Source organism: Vipera berus, assembly GCF_964194415.1.
Source record: "Vipera berus genome assembly, chromosome: 1".
In the NCBI taxonomy this organism is placed as follows: Eukaryota; Metazoa; Chordata; class Lepidosauria; order Squamata; family Viperidae; genus Vipera; species Vipera berus.
This window is the reverse complement of record NC_138202.1, coordinates 237,784,318-237,806,557: the sequence shown is the minus strand read 5'-3', so window position 1 is coordinate 237,806,557 and position 22,240 is coordinate 237,784,318. Positions and strand designations below refer to the sequence as shown.

The following is a 22,240-nucleotide window of genomic DNA, read 5'->3' as shown; positions in this document are numbered from 1 at the left end:
ACGGCATCTGCCGGGACTCTCTGTATAAATGGGGCATAATATCCTCCCCTCAGTGTTACTGCAGGGTCAAACTGTCAATCACATCATGACCGGCTGCATTCTGAGGGCATATATTGGTCCAGTATCTGATTTTTAAAAAAATACAAATAATGCTGTGCTTCAGTGGTTAGATCAACCTGCTGGCACCAGGGACCAGTTTTGGCGACACAATTTTTCCATGGACTGGGGGAGGCAGACAGTGGTTTCGCACATAACCAAGATCCTGTCCATGTGCAGATGAAGCTTCAGTTGCTCGCCTGCCGCTTGCGTGGCCCTTCCACGGACCAGTTCCAATCCACATCCCGGTGGTTGGGGGTTGGATGGTCTAGACATTGATACATGGACATATATCTTTTTAACATTTATATTTTATTGTGTTTTACTAATCTAGGTGAAATGTTAATATATATTGCTAGTCCACATATGGTATGATATGCCATACACTAAGTAAATAAATAAATAAAGAACCATATTAAAGAAAGCTAAGATTGGTGGCATTTGTAGTTCTGTATCTGTGGAGGACATTTGTTTGCAGGCAGCTGTGTGCCTCTAGTAACGATGCCATTGTTCACTTTTCATGCTATATCTGTTTCTTTTTTTCTAGCTTGTCCTCTCATGTACTTAGATGGATACACTTCTCCTGGTAAGAAATAACATGAATATTCCAGTTTAATAACGTCTTACTTCCCTGTTTCTTAATCCCATCACTGTTCTTTCTGTTTTCTCTTTATTCTGACATAATAGGCTTCAGGATGCTGGAAGCTTACAATTTAACAGAAAAATATTTTGCTTCAGTACCTGGAGTTTCCTTGCAGTCAGGATCTTTCCCAAGCTACGTGGCATACAGGCTTCATAAAAATGCTTTTGTTAGCCAGCCCACTGTGTAAGTATATTAGGTTTTTTTTCTTCAAATCTTTTCTAATTGCAGAAAATTGACTAGATGGTGGTTATATTGGAGATAGAATTGATAGTGCTGAATGCTGAATCCTTGCTAACAATGGTGAGAAATAAAAATACATACAAGATATATACAAAGATAGAAAGTGTGTGTGTGTATACCGTGTTTCCTCAAAAGTAAGACCTACCCGGAAAATAAGGCCTAGATTAATTTTTGGGGGTGGACCTAATATAAGCCCTACCCAAAAATAAACCCTACTTTTGGGGAAAGGTGGACGCCTAAAAATCAAGCTACGGCGAGGGTGTGGGGTTGGAGCTTACCATTGCAGCCAGGCCTCCCATGGATCGACCTTTGCCTTACCGGCCCACTTCTTCTATGGCTGAAGAAGCAGCTTTGTTCTGCAGCTGAGGATGGAGCTCGGGCCTGCATTTTGCAGTTAGAGGCCTTTCCAGAAGGCCTCTGTAACCGAGAACCAAGCTATGGATTCGGTTCTCGGCTGCAGAGACCTTCAGGAAAGGCCTCTGACTGCAAAATGCAGGCCCAAGCTCCATCCTCAGCTGCAGAACGAAGCTGCTCCTTCGCCTGCAGAAGTGGACCGGCTGGGCGGGGCTGTCGGTGCTGCTGTCACGAGGTGAGTGGAAAAGACACCCCCCCCTCGAAAATAAGACCTGGTGCCTCTTTTAGAGGCAAAAAAAAGACCGGGCCTTATTGAGCCCCTCATAAGCAGGATGAAGTAAAAAAATCAGTATAGGAAATATATAAAAAATAGTTATTCTATGCAATGCATTAAAATTATTTACAGTCAGGGACTTAAATCCTAAAATATCTGGTACAACAAGTAATGTTAACTGGCATTGAAAAAAAGCAACAATGTGGCTAGCAGATAAACTTTCCTGAAGATGGCATTTCATGGTGAGACTGCTGCAACTGAGAAGGCCCTCTTTCTTGTAGCCACCTGCCTAAGCATTTGCCCAGCACTCTTGAGAAAAGGCTTTGAAAATTATCTGTTCATTTGGGCATATGCATAGGGAGGAAATATCCCTTTATGTCAGTGTTTCTAAACCTTGGCAGCTTTAAGATAGGTGAACATCAACTCCCAGGATTCTCCAGTCAGCACATTTGAAGCTTTAACGGCCAACACTAAAACTTAATGGCCAGAAATTAACTGGAAACAGCTGTTAAAGAACTGGTTTCTTAGGAAGAAGTGAACCAATCCCATTAGTGACTTTACAGCTCTGTTATGGGATAACTGAAGCTTCAGGGCAGGTTTCAATTATTGTCAGAGCAGACATGTCAAACATGCGACGTCACGTGATGTATTGGGACTGTTTTGCCATTGCTGGCAATGGGATGGGCGTAGCTTCCGGATGACATGTCCAGCCCGCAGTTTGACACCCCTGTTATTGAGGGTATATGACTGATTGCATTTTTCCACTCAAGATCTGAAGGAAACATTTCCAAGGCCTTTCCCCTTCTCATCTCTAGTATAATGATGGATTACCTGCAAAGAATAGTTCTAATTTTAGTAGCTGTTTTTAATAATAATAATAATAATAATAATAATAATAATAATAATAATAATAATAATAGTAATAGTAATAATAGTAATAATAGTAATAGTAATAATAATTTTATTTGTATACCGCCCTTCTCCCGAAGGACTCAGGGCGGTGAACAGGGCAAACATATAAAAGTACAAAAATACAAAAATTAAAAAAGAATTAAACGAGATGCCCAAGTTACAACAATAGATTAAAATACATTTAAAACAACAATAAAATCCAAACCCATCCCCCAGCAGGCCAGGCCGGCTTGTTCGAACAAATAAGTCTTCAGATCACATCGGAAGGAGCGAAGGTCGGGCGCCATCTGGAGCTCAACCGGCAAACGATTCCATAAATCCGGGGCGCCCACAGATAATAATAATAATAATAATAATAATAATAATAATAATAATAATAATAATAATAATAATAATAATGATGATGATGATGTTGGAAGGGGCCTTGGAGGTCATCTAGTCCAACCCTCTGCTCAGGCAGGAAACCATATGCCATTGCAGACAAATGGCTGTCCAGTCTCTTCTTAAAAACTTTCAGTGTTGGGAGCATTCACCGCTTCTGGAGGCAGGTTGTTCCAGTGGTTAATTGTTCTAACTGTCAGGAAGTTACTTGACTTCCCCATTCATGATCTAGGCAAATACTTCCAAAGCTGTCTAAATAATAGCATTTGCATTAAACAAGATCTCCGAGAATAATCTTTGGAGATCTGAGAGAACCATTGTCAATCTAAATAATGTGTTGGTGGGCAGTTCTATAAAAGTGTTTATTTCTTCGGTCTTACTGCCTTCCTCTTTTAATTGCATTTCCAATGCTCCTGGTCTCTTTCTCCAGATTATTTTCCTGCTGTCATTCTTGATAAACAATGGGTTTTCATACAATTAATCCTTAATCTTAAAATAAAAAATCTTGTTGTTTAATAATCACAAACAGTTTTGTTGATGTTTTGATCACGATTCTCCTTCCCACACCCTCTCCCATTGCAGAAAAAAAATCATCAGTCTTCAGCTTGATGAAATTTTAGCTTTAAATATAATTCTTGCATATTTTCATAGTAATTTTCAGTGAGTTTGAAGGAAGACCTGGCTTATAAACATATTGAATAATACAGAGAATTTAAATTAGCCTTTCTGTCTTTTGCAGGAGAAAGTGTAGTTCTTATATATAAAGATGAGCTGCTTTTGAGTCTTTTAGAGGGATGAGTGATCAAGCAAGAATCTTGAGCACTGTCTATTAAATAACACACTGAAATTCACACAATCTTATTAACCATGACTAAGATTAAATGTTATTTCTTTATTAAATTTATATGCCACCTATTTCAATGTTTTAATCATGTATTTTTGGTGAGGGATATATTTCTGCTTTCTTTAATAGGGATATTCATCCGGATGGATTATCAAAGGCTTACACGATAATATTTTTATTCCGTCTTCTCTCAGAAACCTCTAATGAACCATTTGCAATTTGGCAGATAACAGACAGAGATTACAAACCACAAGTTGGAGTTGTTCTTGACCGTAAGCCCCCCCCTCCTCATGAACTATGGACTGAATGTATGAATAGAATGGACAGAAGTTCTTTTACTTTTGGAATATTTCAAAATATTTCTACATAGTAAAATAGTAAAATTTTACTCTGACAGACATAATTTATTCAGTATCGGAAATCAGTTGAACAGAATATTGTTAGGCAGATTGTAACTAATTTGCCATCGACATGCAAGGTGTATAATGTTTAGGTGGGTTGCAAGTTGCCATGCTGCAGTTATTTAATGCAATTCAGCCAATGCTTTGATCTGAACTTAAAAGGTGTACCTTTCCCTTTTTTTTGGAGAATTAGGAAGCAACAAATTAATTTAGAGAAAGAACTTCCAGTAACTTTGCCTGAACTCTAAATAATCTTTTGCAAAATTGGGGAAGAAAAAAGTTGTGTTTATCTGAGTGTTATCTCAGGCTCTCCTTTCTGAATCCATCTAAAGATTGGTAACCTGCCGGCAGTAGCAGTAAAACTTGTCAGCATTCGTGAACTTATCAGTAGATACAAAATATTGCTTTAGTTGATACTATTCTACTTATATGTTAAAAAGAATAAATATACCAAGAACTTCCAGTTTCATATTTATATTGGAGAAGCCTTCCTTCAGGTTGCCATGAGTCGTGATTCTTCTCCATGGCATGCAGGTCTGACTCAATAATTGGCAAGTTGAAAATTGCTAGACGTTTCCTCTCATGTTCTCTCATGTTTCAGTCATAGACACTTCATGTTGCATTAAGCATCTCAATTCATTGTTTCATTTCAAAGCAACACTTTGGATTACCAGAATTAATCAACTGAAGGACTTACGCTCTGACATGGAACTCTATTTGTAGGGAATGTAATACCCAAAATTATTAAGTGATTCAACGGCTTAGAATTCTTTGTTTTTAAAAAAACTTTGACTTTAACCTTGTAGTCTTTAATATTGTAAAATAAATACTAATCTTATGTTACAAGCAAGCTTCATAATGTCTGTTGTAACAGCCGTTCTGGGTATTTCTATGATTTATATAGCAATCCTAATTAAGGTATTGGTGAAAGGGAATCTTCCCTGAATAGTCTTACGAATCAGGTTTGGAAATGGGTGTGGATAAATTAAGGAGCTGCTTTGAGCTACCATGAAAAGATGCAGCTGCTTTAAAAATGAGAGACAGAGGCTACATTTCTGTATCTTGTGATCTGAACTACCTTTTGGAATTAATCTGATACGTTAGATAGTCCTATAATGTACCATCCGTATCTTTAATATTATGTATTTCTCCCTAGCTTCCAGCAAAGTGCTATCATTCTTTAACAAGGACACAAGAGGAGAAATTCAGACTGTAGCATTTGAAGGTGATGAAATAAAGAAACTCTTTTACGGAAGTTTCCACAAGGTAAAATTATTACGAATAGGAAAGTCATTATGAAAGCAAATGAAACCTCTCTGGTGGTGGATAGAGAGAGAGATAAAAAATGAATTATAAATATTTTTATAGCAAATAACGTTTTCAAATAATTGGTTTGAATGCATACTGAAAAATGCTCAAGTTTGCTCTGAAACAAATCCCAACATTTTTATCATTGGCTTTCCTTACATAGATCAGCATCCTTAACTCTGATTTCTTTTAACAAAGAGAAGGGTGAGGGGTGACATGATAGCAGTGTTCCAATATCTCAGGGGCTGCCACAAAGAAGAGGGAGTCAAGCTATTCTCCAAAGCACCTGAAAGCAGGACAAGAAGCAACGGATGGAAACTAGTCAAGGAGAGAAGCAACCTAGAACTAAGGAGAAACTTCCTGACAGTTAGAACAATTAACCAGTGGAACAACCTGCCTCCAGAAGTGGTGAATGCTCCAACTGGAAGTTTTTAAGAGGAGACTGGACAGCCATTTGCCTGAAATGGCATAGGGTTTCCTGCCTGAGCAGGGGGTTGGACTAGATGACCTCCAAGGTCCCTTCCAACTTTCTTCTTCTTCTTCTTCTTCTTCTTCTTCTTCTTCTTCTTCTTCTTCTTCTTCTTCTTCTTCTTCTTCTTCTTCTTCTTCTTCTTCTTCTTCTTCTTCTTCTTCTTCCTATTATTATTATTATTATTATTATTATTATTATTATTATTATTATTATTATTGCAACTCGGCACATTGTCTTAATCTGAACCATTGGACAATGTGCAGCAAAAACTAAAATATACCTAATATACATATTATGGTGAAAATAGTGATAAGCAGATTTTATCAATATGTGAGTGTGACCATTCCAGTCCCATGTACATATGGAGCTTATGCATTTGCATTATTTATATTTTTTGAAGGCAAGTACAGAGCTATCTCTGAAAGGAAGTAAATGTGAAAATTGTTATGGGAGAAAGAGCATTGTGCACTTTGTTTGAAGCAGAGTGGAAGAAGCAGACAATCATAGAAGTTTCTCTAAGGATTTGTTTATCACAATTCTACAGATGGATGAATTCTGCTGGAATATTTTGCCAGAGTATAATGTGGTGTTAATTCAGTGCATTGCATTTCCATTCACTGAAAAATAGCTAACTTGGCTTTTTGTGAAATATTTGCTTTGGCATACTATTTTGGGTTTTGGCTACAATGAAAGTCTTAGGGAAAATGTTGGCCTAGTTAACATCTTGTCAAGGAACTCTTATAGAAACAGATGTTTTATGTTTGTTGACTTGCTGTTAATGGGCCAAATATACATGGCAAGAGTCTTCTGTGAAGTTGTCCTTGCCATTTTTTTAATGGAAGATTAGTAAAAGAAGGATCTGATTAACCTAGGAAACAAGATAATAATTTACTAAAAATAAAGTTTTAAAGTGTCTTGATACTTTCTTTTTTGCCTTATTGTTTCAAAAGGAAAAGGAAAAAAATTGACACTATTTTTTAATCTAGATCAGACATGTCAAACTCATGACGTCACGTGACGTCACACAATGTATCGGGACGGTTTTGCCATTGCTGGCAATGGGGTGGGTGCGGCTTCCACGTAACGCTGGCCGGCAGTTTGACATCCCTGATCTAGATGCTATTTTCATTCCTGCCAAATCCGCCTTGTCCCACAGCTGTTCTCAGCTGTCTAGCATGTTAGGTGTATTTTTTTTTAATCTTAGATAATTGACCTTGTATACTACCAGAGAAATTGAGAATAAATGAACTGAGTTGAGTTCCAGATCTGCAGCAATGGACCCATCCTGGTTTCATTGTTATTGTTTGTTATTAGAGCGCAGTTTGTGGTTCATGCATAGGAGTCAGCATTAACTTGCAAAACTTTCTCCAGTCTCTGTCATAATTTTCATTTATTTTCTTCTATACAGTATACTATTTGATGGCAGTATTTTTACAGGATAACAAACTAATCCACAACCCAATTTTAAAAAGGACCAGTTATATGCTATTGTCTCTCTCTGTCTCTGTCTCTCTCTCTCTCTCTCTGTGTGTGTGTGTGTGTGTGTGTGTGTGTGTAGAAAAAAACATCTTCATTTCACCTGCTCTGTTCAGTTCAGGTTGAAGTTGTTTAGCAGTTAACCATTATAGATGAAGATGCTGTTAAATGTTTTATTACACCATAATAAATTGAGAGTTTTAAGAGATACTATAGTCTATACAGCAGTAACAACAGATACAAACACCACAAGACACATAGATACAGAAGACACAATCACACATGATAGTTAACGGGCAGACTAAAATTCTTATAGTATTTTAATGCATGATATAACAGGTTGTGATTTTAGTCATACTTATTAATCAAAGTTATTTCTGAATAAATAATACATATTGAATTGTTTTATCCGAAATCACTGAAAAAATATTTTTTAAAATTTAGTTATGTGCTTTCCTGCTGATCCAATTCTATTATTATAACAAGTGAGGTGTACCTTGAGTTTAAAGCTGTATGATTATAAATAAACTAATAAAGATGTATGAATTACAGATTTGGATGGGAAAATGGTAAAATGACACTTGATGAGGTATTTCTTAAACTTCTGTTTGGAAACTGAAAATCAGTGTGAAGTGGTTTTCCATTTCTTACGGAGTTATAATTCAAAAGTATTATTCACCATTTGATGGGTCTCATAGCATTTGTTCTATATAGATTCTAAGGAAAGACTATTTTTTACCCTAATAAGGCCTCTCTACCAGATGTTCTTCAGTTCCAAAATGTATCAGATACACTGTATGAAGACTGTTGTGGTTACAAAGCTTGCAAAAATATAGGGGAAATAATTTTGATATGTTCATTCATACTAATATATATTCTATATAATTGAAATCAGTCAATATTCTAGCTGTACATTTGTAAAGGGATGTCTGACAGAATGATAGTATTTAATAATAGGAAAGTTTCTCCAAAATGTGTAATGAGTAAAAATATCATATTACATTTTTAGTCTAGTGTTATAAAAAAAAATGGAAAATGTCATTTCCACTTCATTTTATTTCTGCTGCTTAGTTTCTATGAATAGGAGAGAGTTTTGGAAGGATTATTCTTGCAAACTTTACTGATTATGGAAAAATAAACTTTTGGAACAAGCAAGGGCTGCAACAACAAAAAGCTTCCTATAGTCTTTATGTCTTTATCACTAGTTGGTGTTATATTTATATGGTTATTGGTGGCATGGGTTCATAGCATATGTTTGCATAGATTATCGCACCCTTCATCCAGACCTATTCCAAAGCTGAGTGCAGACAAAAGTTGTCAAGTCATTGCTTCTTTATTGTCTGGAATACAATGAAGTACATATAGTGGAGTGCATGGACGGAGCTGCCATTTTCATTTAAAAGGACACTTTACACATAGATATACTATAGAAAACCTGTGTATTTGTGCCTCTTTGCCAGTTTCTATGTACAGTGAACTATGGTTTAAACTAAAATGTTTACTTCTAAAACCATGAAGAATTAACCGGGTTTTTGTTATGCTTCTTCTGAATAATTTTTCTCTAGGTTCATCTTGTTATCACATCCACAAGCGCTAAGATTTATGTTGACTGTGTTGAAATTATGGAAAAGCCTATTAAGGAAGCCGGAAATATCACAACTGATGGCTATGAAATCCTTGGTAAATTACAGAAAGGGGATAAGAAAACAGCACCAGTAAGTAGTAAACTTTTCTAAATTAAATTTTAAAATCTTTATTAAAGATATCACAACATATCTTTATCACAACCATTGTCTCATCCAAGTCACAGGCGGTAAGCCTGTTAGGAGAGGAGATGAAGTTTCTTTTCACTCTCTTGTTCAGAATCTCCTCCTCACACACAAATTTGCCAAGGTCCATACTGAAAGCACTGCCTGATCAAACCCTGATATGATCGTTGATTAAAAAGATTTGTCCCCTGCCCTCCCATCATTTCATATAAAGGCTTTATCCGGCAGCCATTGCAACTTTTGCCAATGTTGATGTCCTTGAAATGGATACTGGTACATCCCCTGCTTGAAGGGCTGGCTAAATAACCCAACTATTCTGGCTGTCACCAGCCTCCAAACTTCTCTTTTTAGAGAAAGTTGTTAAAAAATGAGGAGCTGCCAGCTAAGAGATTCTAGAAAATATGGATTATCTTGATCTTTTTCAGACAGAGTTCAGGTTGATATATGCGACAGAAACCACACTGGTCACTTAGATAAGGGACTGTGACTCTCCCTTTGCAGGATTTTTCAGTGACTTTCCAAACCATCACTCATGATCCCCAACCCAGATGGGAACAAATACAGAAGTGAGAATTCTCTGCCAGAGCTCTCCTTTTACGGAATATCTTACCATCCAAAATAAGATCTGGCTCCTGATATTCAAGATATCTTCTACTCACTCCTTAGTCCCCAATATTCTTGTTTTTAACTAAGAGGAATGAAGAGTGAGTAAACATATAGCTGAGCTGGAGGTTATTATGGTACTGATTATTATGATTGTTATTATATAAATATTGTTATAATGCTGATATATTTGTTTTTCTTTATCCTGTCTGCTGTTTAAAGCCAATTAAAGCAGGACATGAGCATTTTAAATAAATGCATAAATAACTGTTTTGAATTTCAGAGTTCCATGTTACCAAAGGCTGCAGCTCTAAAAATTTGACAGAAAATTTCTCAGTTGTCTTGAGTTCAGATATAGTGTAAATAGATTGTATTCAGACTGTTGGCTTCCATCAACATTCCCTCATATTCTTCAAAGTATTCCCACAATATTTGGCTTAGAATAGAAACAGAACTTTTCTTTTAGTAGCATCAACCTCTGAGTCAGTTGCATGACTCAGTCATAAGAGTCACGGAGTCTTTGGCTGGGAACAATATGTTTATTATTTTAAGTAACTTTCATTGCTAATGATAAACATATCAGTCAGTGGCCATGCTTCTTTGGGGATTCTGAATACTGTAGTCTTAATATAATTGGAAGGCATAAGGTTGGGAAAGTCTAATATATAGCATACTGATTTTGCTATGTATCTCTTGTTCTGTACACAGCTATCCCTCCCACTAGATCAACAGAAAATCAGTAATAATTCGTAACAAACAGTAAAAAGTGTTTTGTGGTTCTTAACTACTTTGGAAATGGTTTTTCCCTACTGTCTCAAAATGGGATGAAATGCATGTTACAGGGTGTTCCTCCTGTGCTTGTCAGTGTCCCCACCCCTATACCTCTCATTTCATGCGTCACACAATCTAGTCCAAAATATAAGTCATTAAATGAAATTTTAATTACTTGCTGGAATTTAGGGCACTGTGCTAAATAAGTGATTTTAATACCACATTGAAAGGAAAAGCTTTTGAAATTCCCCTTTTGGCAATAGCTTCAGAATTCAAGTTTTTCTTTCCAGTCATCCCATTAGCAGCCTTTCAGGAGAAACGGTTTTGGAGTCAGATAGGTAGATTGTGTGCCTATAGGTATGTCTGGAAAAGTGAAAGGGCAGGAAACATTTTTGTCTCTAGAAACAGGGGAAGGTCTGCTTGTTATTTTGTATAAGTGGCAGAGCTCTTAAAGTTGAAGGTCGGTTATGCAATAATGTTGGTCTTCCCAGGTAAACCAGATAGGAAATACGACTAGGTATGCTAAAAAGGTAAAGGTAAAGGTTCCCCCGCACATGCGTGCTAGTCGTTTCCGACTCTAGGGGCCGGTGCTCATCTCCGTTTCAAAGCCGAAGAGCCAGCGCTTGTCCGAGGACATCTCCGTGGTCATGTGGCCGGCATGACTAGATGCCAAAGGCGCACGGAACGCTGTTACCTTCCCATCGTAGTGGTCCCTATTTTTCTACTTGCATTTTTACGTGCTTTCGAACTGCTAGGTTGGCAGAAGCTGGGACGAGTAACAGGCGCTAGGTAAGGCTATATATACAGATTCTTGCAAATCTGAAAGTACAGCTTCCTGTCTGTTAGTTTTAACTGCTACAGCCATTAGGGCAGGTCTTTCCCAAATTTATTTTTTTGACTGTTAAATGATTTCAGACTCCAGCCTCTCATGTGCAATAGATTCCTAGGCAGCAGCTCCTTTCTCTTTCCTCAAAGCTATCCATGCATTTGATTACAGTTAATCCAGTTTTATAGGAATCATGTGAAATACCACAGGGACCTGAAGTAAACCACTCTGTGAGCATTTTCTTAGTTTCCTGTGTTAATGTCATTGGTTGTGGTAATAGGAGTGATACTTTGCTGGCATAGCTGAAAGAAAGACAATACCATTATTTTGTTTAAATTGCAGGATTTTGTACTTGAAGATGAATTCAGATATAACTTTAAACACACTTCCATTTCTGCTTTATAGTTTGATATACAGAGCTTTGACATTGTGTGCAATGCAGTTTGGACCAGCAGAGATAGATGCTGTGACATTCCTTCTAAGGTAAATATATAGGAAATGTTTAGACAGATTTAATACCTCGTATCAAGAGCCTGAGCTTGTTCCACCAAGAGAACAGTGTGGGATAACAGCCTTAAACTATCTCTTTTGGGAATAATAAATTATCTATGGGATTCTGAATCATACTGAATGCAGGAATGTAACTTCACCGGAGCATATTCTAAATACTGCAGTCCAGATAGCCTATTGTAGAAAAAACAGTTTAGCTGCCTTGTCACAGTCCAATTATGTTTTCAGAATCTAGGACTGTATTCTTAAAAAAATATTAAATATACCTAGTATTCCCTTGCCCTTCATTTAACCTACTATTTTTCAAAAAAAATAAATCTCTTGTGGACTTTGAGGTGGAATCTAGGATAAGGAACAGTGAAACAACCTAGCTGTTGTTAATGTAGCATATTAGGGAAAAATCAGCCAGCAACATTTGTGTCAATATGCAACTGGACCATGTTCATTTTGAAGGAGAGGGAGAATAAATGAAGGGCGATGAGTTGAGAAAAACCAGCAAGCAGAAAATAACTTAAGGAACTTCACAGAGAAGAGAGAAATAAGTATATAATTTTACTGGAAAAATTCATTGATTTTAACTACTGTGCTGCAGTAGATTTCCACAGAAATATTAAATTTCTGGAGTCTTTTGTAGACTTCCGCCAGCACCATTTTCTGCTGAAACCAAGTTATGTTCTTTAATCACATGATTTCGCTTTATATCCCACTATTCTAAAAAAATCTCAGGATATGGTGTGAATTATGTTCTTTTTAATTTATATTAGTACCAGATCATAGGAAAGCTACCACTTCAACTTATAATAATATATCAGCATTGTATAGTATTGTAGAAGTCAATATTTAACTGAGTTAATGTTGAGTGTAAAATAGAAGCTGCATTAAAATCATATTTAGTTATTTTTATATTTAATGAGAATTGAATTTTACTTTAAATTAAAATGTTAATTAATATGGGAGTGAGTAGAATTCAGCCTTAGAATATATTTTGTCAAATAAATCCTAGAATATGTGAAGAAAGTACAGAGTGCTGTAAACATGTGCAAAGTGTGTGTTTCCCCAGCAGAGCAATCGGTTTTTGCTTTTATGTAGTCTTCAATATCAGATATAGTTATATAAAGGTAAAGGTTCCCCTGCACATGCATGCTAGTCATTTCTGACTCTAGGGGCCGGTGCTCATCTCCGTTTCAAAGCCAAAGAGCCAGAGCTTGTCTGAGGACGTCTCCGTGGTCATGTGGCCGGCATGACTAGACACCAAAGGCGCATGGAACGCTGTTACCTTCCCACTGTAGTGGTCCCTATTTTTCTACTTGCATTTTTACATGCTTTCGAACTGCTAGGTTGGCAGAAGCTGGGACGAGTAACAGGCTCTCACTCTGTTACGCGGCACTCGGGATTCGACCCGCCAAACTGTCGACCTTCTGATCGACAAGCTCAGCATCCTAACCCACTGAACTACCATGTCCCTAGATATAGTTATAGTATACAGTAAATTATCCACCTGTAAGATTACAGTTGTTTTCTCTGTCAAGAAAAGGTCATTTTAAAACTGTCATGTTTTGCTTTAAATTTCAGAGGGATGAAGCAAAATGCCCATCATTGCCAAATGCTTGTACCTGTGAACAAACCAGTGTGGGGGCTCCAGGACCTCCAGGACCTGCTGTAAGTAAAAAATCAATATATTGTGATTATAAGGCATATGGATAAGCCTATGTTTAACTTCTAAAAGCTTCATTGAGTCTGGGTGAATATCAGCTGAAGACCAGAACACAGATAGTCCTTGACTTATGACTGGACCCGAAGTTTGGACAGACCCAAAACAGGGGACTTAAAGCTTTGATCCAAAGTTCTGATGGTTGGACCCCCTCTGCAATCACATGACTGCACTTAAGGCACTCAGCAATATGGCCATGATCCCTAATCTGGTTTTTGGCAAATCTGTCCCATAGTGAGCAATGGTCCAATTAACCAACCACGGCATTCACCACATTCATTTTACAACCACCATGTTCATTTTACAATCACCCAAAAAGATTGTAAAATAATGACACAGGATCATAATGGGCAGGACTGTGGACTGCCTGTGTCATCTTTGTAGTGACAAGTAGTTAACCTCATCCCTAGTTTTGTCACAGTAACACCAGTCAGCAGCCATTATTTGTGTGCTCATTTCCTATGTAGATAAAGGGCTGAGGGACCTCTCTTATTGCTATAGTTAAATCAGTGGAGGGATTCAGCCAGTTCGCACCACTTCAGCAGAACCGGTAGCTAATTTTTTTGTTGCCCAGGCCCAGAATGGACTTCCGGAAATGGCATCCACACAGAGAACCGGTTGTTTACCTATTTGAATCCCACTACTGAATTATATGCCTTGGGCTGTGTAATGACAATGCACTTCTGTAACACAAATGTGGAAAACCTGTTATCATCCACATACCATTAGCTCAAATTTGGGAATGAATTGTTCAGGTGATGATGGAAGCCAGTGAAATGAGCAAGAAGACTTTATAAAAGAAAAAAAAATCCTAACTTCTAACTCTATGAAAGGGATGAAACTGATTCAACATGATTGACACAGATCAAATGAATGCCACTCCTAAGGGAAGTTTAAATTAGAGGAAAGGGGCATGCTGTTCAGACAAAACGATCTCACACATTGTAAAGTATTAGTGGTTAATGACAAATATCTAGCAGTTAATCATTTTAGCCTTCCTCCTTGTTTTATCACCTCTGCCTTCCTGAGGAAATAAAATGTGCAGCTTGTAGCCCATAGACATTTTTTTTATCTTAATGGTGGGCAATCTCTTTGGAGCTATGCTGAAAGATTTTTTCATAATGAATAATACTAGGTCCTTCAGAAAATTGTGAGAAGATAGGATGTTGTGTATAGAAAATTTAGACATGATAGTCTTTATCTCTTTGTTTCCCGTGTGTTTGTTTTTCTGGATTTTAGGGAGCCCGAGGTTCCAGTGGTGCAAGAGGTGAAAGAGGCTTAAGTGGACCTTCTGTGAGTATTTATGTATTCAATTTGTATAACTGCCCATCTCAAATCAGTGACCCTTGGCAACGCACAATCATAAAAACTGTTAAAAACAGTCAAAACACAATGCAAAAAAGAAATACAAATAGCAGCCAAGATATATTATAATCCATTGATGTCAACATTACCAGGAAATGGGGCTCTTCCCAGACTTGGGACACTAGGCCGAGACACATAATCAGATCTTCAAGGTCTTCCTTTTCTTGGGAGGGGGAATGTTCAGAGAGCAGGAGCTACAGCAGAGAAGGCACTTTGCCTGGTTCCTGCCAGCCAACATTCATTGGCTGACAGGACCTGGAGAATGTCCACCTGAATTGGACAGATAGAAACAACTAGAAGAAGACAGCATCTCAGATAACCATGGTTCCAAGCCATGAAGGGCTTTAAAGGTGACAACCAGCACCTTGAATTGCACCCAGAAACATACTGGCAGCTCCCAAAGCAGTGGGGTTAGTATATGCAGGATAAAGGTAAAGGTTCCCCCGCACATGCGTGCTAGTTGTTTCCGACTCTAGGGGCCAGTGCTCATCTCCGTTTCAAAGCCGAAGAGCCAGCGCTTGTCCGAGGACGTCTCCGTGGTCGTGTGGCCGGCATGACTAGACGCCAAAGGCACACGGAATACTGTTACCTTCCCACCGTAGTGGTCCCTATTTTTCTACTTGCATTTTTACATGCTTTCGAACTGCTAGGTTGGCAGAAGCTGGGATGAGTAACAGGCGCTCACTCTGTTACGCGGCACTCTGGATTCGACCCGCCAAACTGCCAACCTTCTGATCGACAAGCTCAGCGTCCTAACACACTGAGCCACCGTGTCCCTTAATATGCAGGATAGCCAGTACCATTTACAGCTCATGCAGCTGCGTTCTGTTCCAGCTGAAGCTTCTGAATGCTACTCAAGGACAGCTCTATGTAGAGCATGTTGCATTAATCTAAATAGGAGATCGTGAGGGCATGGATCACAATTAGCAGACCCTTACGATCCAGGAATAGGTGCAGTTGGCACACAATCCAAAAGTGTGCAAAGGCCCAATTAGCCATGGCTGTCACATGTTTTTCCAGCAGGAGCCGATTGTCTCCCACTATCCTTAGCTATATAACATTTCTATAAGTATTTATATAAAGAATTGGAGACATAATATCTGAGAAGTATAATTAGTTACAGCATCCTATTGAAAGTACACTAAGTGCCAACTTTTTTTTTACCTGCAATACTTTTAGTATTACTGGCATTTGCATTGGAGAATCCATATTCCTATGAGTTAGTTTAAAAAATAAGGATGGCAGTTTTTGCCAGTTTTTGTTTTTCCTTTTGTGTAAGCAGCCCCAAGCAATACAAATGTAGGAAAATTCCCTAAAAAAATACAAGAAATTTCATTTATCTACTGTAATTGAATTGAGTTCCTAACACTTCCACAAGCAATGCCATTCCGATAAATATCTACTGTATTTAGCTTTTATGCTCGTATATTTAAAAAGGTCTATATTGCTTACATCCATAAGGAAATCTTGGAAAGCACATAGCTCTGCGTATACCATTTTCAGAAAGAAAGGCATATCACCCTAGCTGGGGAAGATGGGGAGTGCAATCCAACACTTCTGGAGGCAATCATGTTCAAGAAAGCAATTGTTTAGTCACTTGTTATCACCAAAGACTTGATTCCAATCTTGTGTAGCTTTTTTGAAAAATAGACAATTTTTCCCCCTTTTGCTATTTTCAGGGACCACCAGGTGCTCGTGGAGATTCAGGCCCTCCAGGCCCTCAAGGGCCACCAGGACCACAAGGAATAAATGGGCTTTCCATTACAGGAGAACCTGTAAGTAAGAATGCTGTTTGACCAGGATAAGAGACAAAGTGCGGTGTAATAAATGCTTTCTGATTTCCCAGTATATTCAGATGTGTGCTAAGTAAGTCAAGGTATATTAGTGCACCAAACAACAACTTTATTGATTAGCCCTTGGGCCATATCAAAGTGCAAAGTTCCAGGGTGCACCAAACAGATTTCTAAATACTGCAGGATTTTTAGATTCTGCATAAACATATAAGAGACATGTTGTGGTGCTTATTTGAGTTTGCATTTGATCTGCTTCTTTGCTCGCCTTTTCAGGAAAATACGAGAAGCTTAAGTATTTCTTTAAAGTTTTATTGGGTGGAAATGTTGCCTAATAAACTGTCGTGCTTAGCTCTCACGATGTGAATGAAAGGAAAGCCACACACTATATGCCCAAATGAACCCTTGTTTGCTGTAATGGGTTTTGAGGCTTACAGATGAGCCACGTCTGTTAATTAGACCCGTGACTTTATTTATTTATTTATTTTTGAGGAAATAAACAAAGACTGTTCTTTTTTAATTCTAGGGACGTCAAGGGCCAAAGGGTAACCCTGGAGAACCTGGACTACCAGGGCGATCAGTAAGTTCCTTTGCTATTTATTTTCCTTTCTTCCAAAAGACACACTGCTTGCAGCCCTGATTCTGGGGCACTTCAAACTACTTCTGGATTGGGAAATATCAACTTCTAGAAAATGCTGATCTGCCTCTGCAACAGCATGGTTCTGAAGGAGAATAAAAGAGTCTAGATTTCCAAAACGTGTTCCATTCTCAAAATGGCTTTAATTTCTCTCATCCGTAATCATTAGTAGGTCTTCTTACTAAGAATAATGATTGCTTAAGGATTACAGGTAGTCCTTGACTTAAAACCATTCATTTAGCAACCATTTGAAGTTAGAGTGGCACTAAAGAAGTGGTTTACAACCAGTCCTTGCACTTACAATCGTCATAGCATCCCCATGGCCATAGTGCTTGGCAACTGGCGTGTGTTTATGACGGTCGCAGTGTCCCAGGATCATGTTATCACCATTTGCGACCTTTCTGACTGGCTTCTGACAGGTGAAATCAATGGGGTGGAAAGCCGGATGTGCTTAACAACCACGTGATTCACTTGATTGAAGTGATTTGCTTAATGACTATGGCAAAAATAAAGATCACCAAATTGGCCCAACTCTTCACTTAACAGCAGGAATTCTGATCCCGATTGTGATCGTAAGCCGAGGACTACCTGTAGCTATTACTGAAGAGTGGATAAGATTGATAACATGTTGATAAATAAAATATTTTTACCTTTAAAAGAATTAACAATAGATATAACTATAAACAACCAGAGTGTAGACAAAATATAATTCTGTACAGCGTGCTGAAATTATAAATCAAAGGTCTACTTCTTTTGGTCCAATTCTTTTCATGGGGTCAAAATCAGTATCACTGCATCCAAAGAGCCTACAATATAAGGAACTATATATTAAAATAAAATGGCGTTATATGTTAAAATTGTATTGCATTGTTCCAAAATCCTGTCTAACTAATGTTTTCTTTCTCACCTAGGGATCACCAGGCCTAAGTGGCCCTCCTGGCATAATGGGGCCACCAGGTGACAGAGTAAGTAGTTCTGGTTTATCCTGGGGAGTGGAAACTTTACAAAGGCTTTGAACCACCCACATTAGAACATTTATAATTCTATGTGTCTTCGTTTTGTCAGCTTCCTTGAACCTTGAAAGGATGGAGCAAATGGGCTTTAAATATGCAGTCTTTTAAGTTACTTTTTCTTTAGATTTCTTTGGTTTGATTGAGGTCAATGGACAATTATAGTCAAACACATATAGAGGACACAAGTTTAAAGAAAGTTGATAACTGATGGAATAATGAAAAAATGATAGGCTTTGTACAGTTGTGATACAAATCAGTGAGGAATTGCATTATGCAACTAAACATATAGAAGCAGAGGCTTTGGATAAGAGGAAAATAAACAAGCTAACGAGATCTTTGTTTTTCATCTACAGTAGAGAAATAGATAATTTATTACAGTAGTAAAATTTTCTCAGTAAATACTACGTTTTCTAAGACCTGCGGTATGTAGTATATACTGTAGTTATTGCAGCTATAGTTACTGATCTTTTATAACATGGGATAGTTAGACATTGTGGTTCTGAATGTTTTTGATGCTTTTTAGAGGGTGGTTGACCTAAAAACCTTTCTGCAGAATTATATTGTACCTACAAGCAAAACAAAAAACAAAACCCTAATCCATAATGTTCATTGTTCTCCAAACAGGGTTTTACTGGAAAAGATGGCCCAACAGGACCAAGAGGTCCCCCAGGACCAGCGGTTAGTGTTGGCTTCGTTGTTGGAATCATAATGTAATATTGGAACTATGATGGATGGTGCTGGTGCGAGTTGTGTCTGTTTTGTGTCAGACAGTGCTGTCATCCTTTTCAGAAACACATGGTACCAAAGCAAATTAAATTACAGCTGGCATATTAATTCAGTACTCTGAGTGTGGATGCTTAATATAGCAAAAATAGCTCTAGTCATCGGTTACAACAGTGTTTCTCAAGCTTAGCAGTTTAAAGATGTGTGGACTTCGACTCCCAGAATTCTTCAGCCAGCATACTGGCTGGGAAATTCTGGGAACTGAAGTCCACATATCTTAAAGTCGCCAAACAGGAGAAACACTCGGCTAGAAGAATGTAAAGATTTGCAGTATGAAGGTATATTAAAGAAAAGCCTTAAGAAAAGGGGACTACAGAACACAAAGTGAGGACTATGTGCAGTGATATCAACCACTGGGAGTAGGAAAAGAAGCAAAATTGACGTATAGGAGCTTTGAAGACGTGCTCTCTACATTGCAGCATTAGTTGCAGGTCCAATTAAGTCGATCTAATTCTGTTGACTGCATAATACATCTACAACTTGCTACAACATTATTTAATAAAATGTACAATCTCATTTTTCTTTTGCAGTGGGTCACCTTCCTATAAATATCAAATTTTTAACAATGATTTTAATGATGATTTTAAGCTGATATTTTTTTAAAAAAAACAAACAGTGGTTGCTCTTTTTTAAATTACATTTTTATTGCTAGCAAAAGATCAAGATTAAATCTTTTAATAATATAAGTGAAGCCTCATTCTGATGGATTACTTGGGAAAAGGGCATGTCAGTTTCTCCTCCATTAAATATGAAAGTATGGTATTGAGGCAATTGATGTAATTTGCATAATGACATCACCTTGCAAACTATAAATTGTAAATATAAGAAAATCAAGTAAAATTAATGTAAATGTAATTGCCTTATCCAGATCAACCTACGTGGATCAGGCATTCCCCCGCTCCCCATTATTTTAGGATAGTGGTCAGACAGAAATTTGGTCCACTCAGTTTACTCCTAGTATTAGCTAAATATAGAATGGAATGGAATGGAATGGAATGGAATGGAATGGAATGGAATGGAATGGAATAGAATAGAATAGAATAGAATAGAATAGAATAGAATAGAATAGAATAGAATAGAGCTGGAAGGGACCTTGGAGGTCTTCTAGTCCAGCCCCCCTGCTCAAGCAGGAGTATCTGTAGCATCTCAGACAAGTGACTGTCTAGCCTCTTCATAAAAATCTCCAGCGATGGAGCGCCCACGATTTCTGAAGGCAAGCTGTTCCACTAGTTAATTGTCCTCATTGTCAGGAAGTTTCTCCTTAATTCTAGGTTGCTTCTCTTTTTGGTCAATTTCCAACTATTGTTTCTTGTCCTGTGCTTTGGTGAATAATGTGACCCCCTCTTCTTCGTGGCAGCCCCTCATTTCTGAGTATATGTTTCATTTCAGATATATACATTGAACAAACATGTAAATAAAATTGGTCAAGACTATTATTTCCCCTTTCTGTATATCTTTAAAATCTACTTCTTTATAGGGTTCCCCAGGCGTGCCTGGAGTTGCTGGTCCAGCTGGGAAGCCAGGTGATCGTGGTTCACCGGTAAGAGAATCTGTCACTGGCATGTATTGTATCTTGTGAAAAGCCCTTTTACTTTACATTTCCAGTAGGAAATGGGTAGACCATACAATGGCTATCATTGATGGCAAGTCAGCTTTTTATCATTCATGCTTTTTGCAGCATGAAAGTCAGGTCTGGAAATTGTGGTTGTATGGTTTTTTCCACTTTGAAAAAAGTACTCCAACTGAACATGCCAAGATATATATTTGTCCACAACATAAATATCCCAGAGGTAAATTACTTAGTGGAATTACCTATTTGTTATTTTTAAAATTCAGTCATGTGTGATATACTGCATGTGATGGTTTTTTAATGTAGCATTTTGAGAACATTTAAGCTTGAAAATGCTTGAATGAAGCTTCCCAGCCTTCTGTTGACAGTGTCAAATTTAAAACTGTCTTAGCGATTGAGTAGGATCAAAAGTTGTCCTTAATAGCAATTGATGGAAGCCCCTTTGACAGATGTATCCTAAAATGTGATGGGCAAACATTTGACATCAGATCACTATGGAGATTCTCAGTCATCCAGGTCATGGTTGTCTCAAAGGTATTTTTTCAAAAGGCAACTGGACTTTCTGTGTTTTTCCTTGAAGATGTTTCGCTTCAGTTAAGAACTGAAGAAGCTTCTTAGATGAGAAATGAAACATCTTCAAGGATGTTTGTTGTTTTGAAGTCCTGATGGATTTTCACTGTCGTGGTAAAGTCTTGTAGATTTTTTTTCTGTTTGTGTTAAGCTGTAGTTCTCTTCATTTCTAGCTTCCCTATTTAAGTTACTTTCTTCTAGTTTGTGTTTTGTTATCTGATTTATTTGTTCATTCTTTATCAACCTTTGCTGAGTTTTTTAATTGTAAGTTTAGATTGAAGATGTGCTCATTTATGTCATCAAAGTTGTTTTTGATCTCATCATGGTTTGATACTATTGTCATTTGAATCTGTCGTATTATTGCATACATTTCCTCCTGAAAAGTACTTGTCTTGTCTTGAAGTATTACTCCTGCATATCTCTGATGTTCCAGGCTAGATCCTTCAGAAGGTTATATTAGGTGTAGTTTCCTGTCCCTTTTAGATAAAATATGCAATATCCATTTCGTTTTCCCCTCCAAATGGTCTAGTTGCCTTTTGAAAAAGCACCTTTGGGATATTTGGCATCGGATTGCTCTGTAGTTGCATCTTCTGGCCCAGCAATCATGGAAATACAACAACATCCATTTCTTTATCTTTGTTGCTATCAGTGTTCTGATAAAGAATTTGAGTTCTAGGACTGATTCTGATAATCACATAGTATAATATGGCGCTGGCTTTGTATTATTTGCCTCTTTGTTGAAAGGCTTTGGAATTCATGGCTGTAAGAACTGTGATCATAAGAATATTCAGTCATATCTGGTGGCGCAGTGGTTAGAATGCAGTATTCTAACCACTGCTAATCACTACAGCAAACTCTGCCTGCAGCCTGGAGTTCAGTCTTGATGGGGCTCAAGGTTGACTCATCCTTCTATTCTTCCAA

At 37.7% G+C, this 22,240-nt stretch overlaps 1 protein-coding gene across 1 annotated transcript in view; it reads left to right on the top strand.

Moving 5' to 3' along the window:
• COL12A1 (collagen type XII alpha 1 chain) overlaps nt 1–22,240 on the top strand; it is a 124,788-nt gene that overhangs the window by 85,418 nt on the left and 17,130 nt on the right. Inside the window, exons 47-59 of the mRNA XM_081336546.1 lie at nt 644–682; nt 784–922; nt 3,874–4,016; nt 5,302–5,411; nt 8,967–9,116; nt 11,776–11,853; nt 13,453–13,539; nt 14,831–14,884; nt 16,636–16,731; nt 17,273–17,326; nt 18,295–18,348; nt 19,021–19,074; nt 20,657–20,719. Of these exons, the coding sequence (XP_081192672.1) occupies nt 644–682; nt 784–922; nt 3,874–4,016; nt 5,302–5,411; nt 8,967–9,116; nt 11,776–11,853; nt 13,453–13,539; nt 14,831–14,884; nt 16,636–16,731; nt 17,273–17,326; nt 18,295–18,348; nt 19,021–19,074; nt 20,657–20,719 (1,121 nt within the window). The remainder of the gene's footprint in view (nt 1–643; nt 683–783; nt 923–3,873; nt 4,017–5,301; nt 5,412–8,966; nt 9,117–11,775; nt 11,854–13,452; nt 13,540–14,830; nt 14,885–16,635; nt 16,732–17,272; nt 17,327–18,294; nt 18,349–19,020; nt 19,075–20,656; nt 20,720–22,240) is intronic.